The 9166-nt window shown below is 32.7% G+C and overlaps 1 protein-coding gene across 1 annotated transcript; it reads left to right on the forward strand.

The window, feature by feature from the left end:
• Positions 1-759: 759 nt before the first annotated feature.
• LOC112715582 (probable LRR receptor-like serine/threonine-protein kinase PAM74) lies at positions 760-7825 on the forward strand. Its single transcript, XM_025767359.3, has 9 exons — positions 760-917; positions 1109-1655; positions 2195-2655; positions 6301-6436; positions 6740-6811; positions 6927-6995; positions 7107-7178; positions 7332-7412; positions 7546-7825. Exons 1-8 carry the CDS (start codon positions 803-805, stop codon positions 7402-7404), a joined length of 1545 nt encoding a protein of 514 aa, XP_025623144.1. The 5' UTR covers positions 760-802; the 3' UTR covers positions 7405-7412; positions 7546-7825.
• Positions 7826-9166: the final 1341 nt, after the last annotated feature.

The following is a 9166-nucleotide window of genomic DNA, read 5'->3' on the forward strand; positions in this document are numbered from 1 at the left end:
CCTTTCATATATGGCGCCAAGAACCAAAATTTGCCATAGCTATTATCTAATTCAAAAAGCCTAAAAATTTATCCAAATAATTGTTTTACATCTAGAATTGGGAATAAAAGTAAGAAAAATTGAAAAAAGTAAACGAAAAAATTAAAAGAATAGATTATTTGGAAATAAAAAATTAATGAAGAGAATAGACATGATTTTTTTAACTGTTAGTAAAATAACAGATAAAAATGAGATAGGAGAATATAAGCTGCTGTTAATTGTGGAAGTTTTTTTTTTATTTAATATAACTGAAATATGTATATAGGAGAACTACTTCTATCACTAAAGGTAATATGTATATAGGAGAATTATATTCAAAAATGTTATTTGTATATCAAAGTTTGCCATTAAAACTAGTTACCAATATATTTGTGTATAAATACATGTGTAGTCTAATTTATTTTCAATGTGTATTTATATTTTAGCATGTATTTTATACTGGTGACTAATTTGACTAATTTTAGTGTATACCTAACATAAGTCATGTACATTATATATTGTTATAGATTATTATTATTATTATTATTATTATTATTATTATTATTATTATTATTATTATTTGCTGTTGATGTTATTAGAATAAGGTCACCCCAAGTTTAGGTCTAAGGCATGACTAATTTTCTATCTTTCAGGACAACCCAGGACGTGTCAACTCCAAATGTAAATTTGAAACCTTAGCTTTTGGCATGTCGCACACCACCTTCTCTTTCGCCTTCTCCTCCTTACCTTCCCAATAAAACAACGACATAGCTTTCCAAATCGCATGCTTTCAGGTGGGGCAGTAGTGGCTTATGACAATAACATGAGCCCCTCCATTTTGCTCCTATCTCTGTGCCTTCTTACTGCCCCCTTCTTTGCCATAGCTTCCAACCCTTCAGGTATTATTAACAAAACATTACCCCTAAATGAATCAAATTAACCCCAAATTCCAATGCAATAATCCAATTCATCATCATCAATAAATATATAATCATCATTGTTATCACCAATTTGCTGCAAATCCAATTTTACGTTGAATTAAATAATTTGCATTCCAGATGAAGATATCTGAAAGCGTATTTGCATGCAGGGTATTTTATAAACTGCGGGGCAAACCAAGGTATAACGGTGGATGGCCTGAAATACATTCCTGATAGTGATGGGAAATACATCAAGATTGGAAACTCCGCCACCATTACAAAACCAGACATATCACCCTTGCTCACTACGTTGCGTTACTTTCCCGACGCAGCGTCGAGGAAATTCTGCTATTCTTTCCCGGTAACCAAGAACGGCAGATACCTCTTGAAAACGGTGTATTACTACGGGAATTTTGATGGCAAGAACCAACCGCCGGTGTTCGACCAGATCGTGGAAGGGACGCGGTGGAGCATCGTGAACACGACGGATGACTATGCCAAGGGTCTTAGCTCCTACTATGAGGTTGTGTTACGAGCAACAGGGAGGAATTTGGGGGTGTGTGTGGCGAGGAACAAATATACTGGTAGTTCAAGTCCCTTCATCTCAACCCTGGACCTCACTCTTCTGGATTCTTCTGTCTATAAACCCACTGATTTTGACAAGTATGCCCTTGTAGCTGTTGCTAGGCATGCTTTTGGAAGTCAACACTTCATTAGGTACATCTTCTTCTACTTTAAAACTTGTTAAGTATTTAATAACTTCAAACTAATTATGTTAGATTAGGTTAGTTTTGCTTAGTTATTTGAGTAAGGGTAGTGCTAGGGAGCTAATGACCTAAGCATGCAATGTGTACAATGGGTTAAATTTTTGATCTATGAATAAAATGAACATTACTCATACTATCCAGAATAACCATCCGGATACCGGGGATAATAAATTTTGTGTATATAGAATTCTTTAACTTTATGTTGGCCCTCCTTTTTTTTCATTTTGTCTCTTTATTAAGGTTATGTTTTTCATTATGACCCTTTTCAAGAAAATGCTCTAATTCTATCTATGTGCATGTATTTATACATACGATTAATTTTTAGTAGAGAAATAGCAATTTTTGGTCTAGAACTTGGAAAACTAAAATACCTAGCTCTAATATTGGATTTTTGCACCCTTTCTGAACACAAGATAAATGTGAAATAAAATAAGGCATGATGAGAATAGTTCATTCTGATAATTAAAATGCATGTGTACGTTAACCTAGTTTTCCAGATGACCAATTCAACCGCATGTGGCAACCATACAAAGAGCAACAAAAGTCCGTTGTGAAAAGCCAATCAAATGTAAGTTCTTCAGACTTCTGGAACCTTCCACCAGCAAAAGCATTTAGCGCAGGAATAACCACCAATGACAAGACACTTGAAATCAATTGGCCCACAGTAGCACTTCCAGCGTCCCAGTATTACATCTCGCTGTATTTCCAAGATAACAGAATTCCAAGCCCTGATAGTTGGAGAATCTTTGATGTTTCCATTAATGAAAACAAATTCTTCTCCGGACTTAATGCCACAACTAAGGGTGTAACGGTTTATGGTGCCCAGTGGCCACTTTCTGGGCACACCAAGATTACATTGACCAGTACCAGGGGAGAGGTAGCACCAGTTATCAATGCTGGTGAAGTCTATCAGGTTTTTCCACTCGGTGGCCGTACTCGGACAAGAGATGGTAACTCTTAACTAACTTCTCTTGTTATTATTCGATCTTGTGTTTTCTATACGTTGACTTCACCTGGAAAGTTTTTTTTTACCAGTTATAAATTTAATATTAAATTTTAATTTTAGATTATAAATTTTATAAAAAAATAAAGTTAAAAAAATTTATAATAAAAAAGTTAGTTGATGCTCATTTTATTAAAATTATTTTCCTACATATATATTTTTGAGATAGAATTACATATATATTCTCTATAAGCATATATAAAAGTAGTTATTTACGTAAAGGTGTTTTTATTTGAATATAACAGTAAAGATACATATTTATGTTGGTTTATTTAATCAAATATATTAAATTATTTAACTATTTACATCTATATTATCTTTACATACAAAATATCCTTATGTGAATAATAATTATTTATATAATTCATTTTATTTTTTTTTTTAATTTTATATTGTCAAAAACACAGAAATTCAAACTTATTTTCAAACAAAAATTATTCTAAAATTTGTACATTAAAAAATCGGGACATAATATATATTTTTATGTTAGTCTTAAAAACAGAATTAATGCAACTTAATTAATCAATTAATCTAACTCTATCTCTATATATTTAATTGTTAAAAATGTTCTATAACTAAACAAAATATTTAGCTAAGTCCAACTAAATTGTTATGACGTATTTTACGTTTACATGTCACTTGGTATATGTGCTTCTTATTTTTCTTCTTCTTCTTTTTATTTACAATACTTTTATTTATGTTTCTTTTTCTTCTTCTTCTCCTCTTTTCTTTTTTCATCTTTCTTTTTTGTTATCATTATTTTTGTCACCATAGTCACCACCATCTCTTTTTTTCTCTTTTTCCTCTTTTATTTTTCATTTGATTTCTTCTTTTTTTTTCTCTTTTCTTTCGTTATCATCACCATATCGTCATCATCTTATTCTTCTTATTCTTAGTTAAATATCACACAATTAATTTAATAATAACAAAAACACATCATTTAATTGTAACTGACACATAAATTTTTTATGAATAACATAAGATTTTTTTTTTGTGAATGACACTGGAATCTCTAGATCACACATCAAATTGTTATAAATGACACAGAAATGACTAAAGATCTTATATATTACTTTAAATGACATAGAAATTACTAGATCTCTCGGGTTCAGTATCACTTAATTAGTTCAACGATAAAAAAATTTGGTTAAACAATTTTCTATGTCCAGTTAAAAACTTTCGGTGTGCTATTTTTAATAAATTCTACATAATTTAAAACTTCCGTTCCTCTCCCTCTCCCTCTTTATCATCATCATCATCATTCTTCTTCTTCTTTCACATTTTCATAATTTATCTTATTCAACTCTCTTAACAAGTTGTGTCATGGTTAAAAAAATTTCGGTGTCAAAATTAAAAATTTTCTGTGTCACGGTTAAAAAGTTCGGTGTTATTTTTCTGATAGATTCTACACAATTTAAAACTCTTCCTCCTCCTCTTCTTTTTTATCATTATCATCTTCATCTTCTCGTTCTTATTTCACCTTCTCATAATTCAATACCACGCAACTAATTTAATGATAAAAAAGTACATCATTTAGTTAGAAATGACACGATTAAGAAATTTTTATGTTACAGTTAAACAATTTCGATGTCAAAATTAAAAAAATTTCTATCACAGTTAAAAAATTGTGGTGTTATTTTTTTGATAAATTCTGCACAATTCAAAACTCTCCATCATCATCATTTCACCCTTTTTAACAAGAACCTTTGTCACCATTAAAAAATTTTGATGTCATAATTAATAAACTTCTTATATCACGTTCAAAAAAATTTAATGCTATTTTTTGATAAAATTTTCATAACTTAAAATTTCTCTCTCCTCCTCCTCTTCCTCCTCCTTATCATTATCATCATCTTTCTTCTTCTTCTTCTTCTTCTTCTTCTTCTTCTTCTTCTTCTTTTACCCTTTTAATAAGAATAAAAATAAGAAAAAAATACATAATGTTACAAAACTACTAAAAGAATAACAATGATAACGAATAAAATACGTAAAAAAAAAGAAGGAACACAAAGAAAAAGGAGAAGCGTGATTTATGTGCTTAATGTGTATGTGAGTTGTTTTTGGAGTTTGGACCAACTTAATTAGACTTTGTTGACAAAAACTAGTGGATATGTAGTGGGATTATTTATTTATAAGGGTAAATACAAAATCGGTACACAAAAGTTTTTGGCACTAACAAAATGGTACTTGATTTTGCATTTGACAAAATAGTTCCTAAAAAATTTTAAAATTTGACGAGCGTGTCTCTGAGCTCGCTGAAGAAAATCTCCAATAAGCACAATGCTAACGTGGCCACCGTGTTTTGGTGACCTGGCAAACCACCCCCTAACCCTCATCCCTCCCTCCCCAACGCATACTCCCCCTCTCTCTCCCTCCCCATTGCAGCCCCCCTTTTCCTCTCCTTCCACAACGCACACTCTCCCCTCCCTCTCCCTCTCCATCGCAGCCCTTCTCGTACTCAATAAACACTCCCTCCCAATCGCAGCTCCCTTCCCTCTTCCTCTCCATCGCAATCCTCCTCCCCAACACACACTCTCCTTTTCCTCTGCCTTCCTAATTGTAGCAGCAAAAGTAGCAATAACAGCAGAAACAACACCATCAAAATCTCAAACAGAACCAACAGAGGAACCTGCACATTCAAAATTTAACCTTGCTTGTTCCTCCTTCTCTCTTTTTTCTTCTTCCTTCTTTCTCTTCTCGGAGAACCATAACAATATCAATAACAATATCTATTCACACACACACACAGAGATATTTACACAAACACGTAACATGCATATATAAATGTAGAGAGAGATAGAGAGAAAGGCTGAAGAGCTGAGGGGATGCGGCTATTTCAGGCCTTGTTGTGGCTCTGATGGTAGTAGTGGCGGGCCTTGATGGTGCTCTTGCAGTTGAAGTTGCTGTTGCTGTTGATGAGGTTGTTGCTGCGATGGGGAGAGAGAGGGGAGTGTGTGTTGGGGTTGTTGTTGTTGTTGTTGTTGCTTGCTGTTACTGTTGATATTGAGGTGATTGCTGCTGTGAGTGGTAGTGTTGAGGGAGGGAGGAGGGAGTGTGCGTTGGGGAGGAAAGCTATGATGGAGAGGGAGAAGGAGGAAAAAATGTCGTTGGGGAGGGGGGCTGTGATGGAGAGGGAGAGGAAAGGAAGGGCTGCGATGGAGAGGAAGAGGGAGGGGGTTGCGTTGGGGAGGGGGAGGGTTGCGATGGGGAGGGAGATAGAGGGGGAGTCTGCATTGGGAGGGAGGGATTAGGGTTTGGAGGATGGTTTGACAGGTTACCAAAATACGGTGGCCATGTTAGCATTGTGCTTGTCGGAGATTTGCTCCGGCGAGTTCGGTAACACACTTGTCAAATTTTAAAATCTTTTAGGGACTATTTTGTCAATAATAAAAGTCAGGTATCATTTTGTGCCAAAATCTTTTAGGTACTGATTTGATATTTACCTCTTTATTTATTTATATTTTAAGAGAAAAGCATGTGGATTTCACATGCATTTTATTTTTTTTAATATGTAGACACCATAATCAAAATAGTATCAAAATAGTATTTGTTTGAATAACTTATTTATTTCTTTTATGAATTCCAATAATAGTAATTGCAATGGAAGACCTGGCTAAAAGTATTGAGAAACCACCTGCTGATTGGAAGGGTGATCCTTGCCTACCTCAAGGGAACTCATGGACAGGGGTTACATGCACAAATGAATTTAATGCACGAGTCATTTCACTGTAAGCTTATACGTGCCTTTTCTTCTTCTTTGAAAGTAAAAAGCATACGTTCATATTAAAAATTAGTCAACTAAAAATTATTTATTATGTATACGTATATATTCTTATTTTTTGTTTATAAGTAGCATAGTGGTTAAAAAGTAAAATCACGAAAGAAGAAAGGATGTACGAAATAAAATTCTTAACGACAACCCTCTTTGGTTTGTTTTGATTTAGTTCATTCAATTTGGCTTCTTTCACAATAACAATTGTTTCTGGATTGTGGATTTTCACATGGTTTTTGGAATTTTTGTATTTGTGAAGGAACTTAACAAATGCTGGGCTCGCTGGGTCGCTTCCTGCAAGTATTAACAATCTAAGTGCACTTAATCATCTGTATGGAATCTAGCACTTTTACTTTAAGATACTAATTTAATTTAATTTAATTTAATTTTGTTTTAATTAATGCTACTTAATCATGTTAATTTATCTTCTGATTATTTGAGTACAGTTGGCTTGGGGGGAACAAGTTTTCAGGCCACATTCCCGACTTAGGTGGATTGAAGGAGTTAGAAACTTTGTATGTAGTGCAAAACATTCACTTATTATCTTAAAGTATTCTTAATTTCTAATCTCTAACCGACTTCTTTTTTCTTCTTTTAAACCTTTGATTATCAATGTCAATACTAAGGCATTTGGAGAAAAACAACTTTGAAGGTTCACTTCCTGCGTCACTAAATCAACTCCCAAAACTTCGTGAAGTGTAAGATTTAATTTGCCATTATTTCAGAACAAAAATTTTTGAATATTGATTTTTTTTTAAAAAGTTTTTTTTAAAGTTACTCATCAAGGGTTGGTTGACTTGTTTCTAACTTTGATGCATGTGCTTTTTGAAAAATGGTATCTATGGAACTAGTTATTCTGACTTTCAAGCTGGAAATTCTGCTGGAAAAATTCCCATCGCAACACAAGGGAAATTAGTGGAGTGAAAATATAAGTAAGTCCAATATATATATATGGCCACTAATTTTCTACTTTTTTTTTTGGGTGTTACTTTCAGGTATCGTATAACTCATCAATCTGATATTTCTAATTAAGTGATGGTTGTTTTTATTTATTTGGTTTTTAAGGTAGCTCCAGAAACTTCTTTTGTCATTTGTCAAGCTCTGCACAGTGCCACTTCAAATTTTCGTGTGTGGCATTTAATGTTTTGATACATTCATACATTAAGGAAGCATGGAAACGGAGACTATTTGACTATGCACGCACCACATTAAAGCACCAATGTTGTTTGTTTCTCTAATTTGATGGCATTGTTGTCAAGCATCATATTGTACACCAAAAATCATGTATGAAACAGATATACGCTATAAATTAGTAAAGAATATACAGAAGACAGATTCGATAAAATTCCAATTGGAGATATTTGATTTTGCTTCTGGAAATATTAGAGCACAATCAACATTATATACTAACAGGACGTATGTATATGACTTAAATTATGTATGTATTGGTAATATATATGGTAGATTGTGAAAAAATAATCTGTGGTTAATCTAGTGGAACCCTACCTTATTCTTCTCAAGATTGCAAGATGCTATATGGGCTATAGACTGATTTGTTTTTTAAAGGTTAAGGATCATGCCAACTTATTGTAACAACGAAAATTTATTCAAGATTTATACACTTGATAATCACATTTCAACGTACTGTTACTTGCACTTTTTTATATAAAAATAATTTCTCGACACAATATAAAGTAAATTTAATAATGCCACATTGTTAAAAAAAAGGTACAACATTTTTATCTTTTCATTTTAGTGGCGAATGGTAGAAGTACTTGTTTTACACACAAGGATGCTCATCTCAAAGAGGCGTAGGAGATGAGTGATAAAGTTTAGCAAATATTTGTATCTTCGAACGTTTATTAAATTATTGCTAAAAGTTTAAAATAGAATTTTCAAAAATTAGTTGATATTAATTGATAAATAATTAACTTTCTAATTCATCTATTATTATTTTTATATATTTTTGCAAAAAATATATTCTAACAATCCATCCTACTAATAATAAACATTATCAAAGACGCTTTTTTTATTAAGGAGAATGAAAGCTCAAGATCAATTACATGATTAACTTGAGTCAGTTAGTATAAATGAGTATTGGTTTTGAATGAGTTAGCACCTTGTTATCAGCTTGAGTTAGTTAGCATAGAAGAGTATTAGTTTTGAATGAGTAAGCACTTTGTAGAGTTTTAGTAAATGATGACTTTTCAGTTAGTATATACTAGTACATATACATGTGTAGCAAGTCATGCAAGGCATGATCATTCACACTACTGAAAACTCGTAATTCCTTTTTCTCTCTCTCTGTTAGTGCAATCTTCTATGCTCTCATTATTTTAGTTCATTCATTTTCTTTTACCTCAACAATCATTGATATAGTATCCAGAACCTCAACAATCTTCTATGCAAGGCATGATCTATGACCTTTTTTTCTTTTCAAATTTTTACTCAACACCAAGAGCACAACTTGCTCCAATACCAGACAAATTAGATGAAGATAACTTCACTACTTGGTGTCAGAGTGTTATCATCATCCTTCAAACTCTTGAATTTGAAGACCACATGGATTCATCCGAAATTTCATCCCAAGATGCATCTATTATTACAGTCACAAAAAATTCAGAAAAGGAGTCTGAAGATGCTACCAAAAAAGATGATTCTAAATTATCCAAGACAAGTTCCATCG

Source organism: Arachis hypogaea, chromosome 10, assembly GCF_003086295.3.
Source record: "Arachis hypogaea cultivar Tifrunner chromosome 10, arahy.Tifrunner.gnm2.J5K5, whole genome shotgun sequence".
Lineage (NCBI taxonomy): Eukaryota > Viridiplantae > Streptophyta > Magnoliopsida > Fabales > Fabaceae > Arachis > Arachis hypogaea.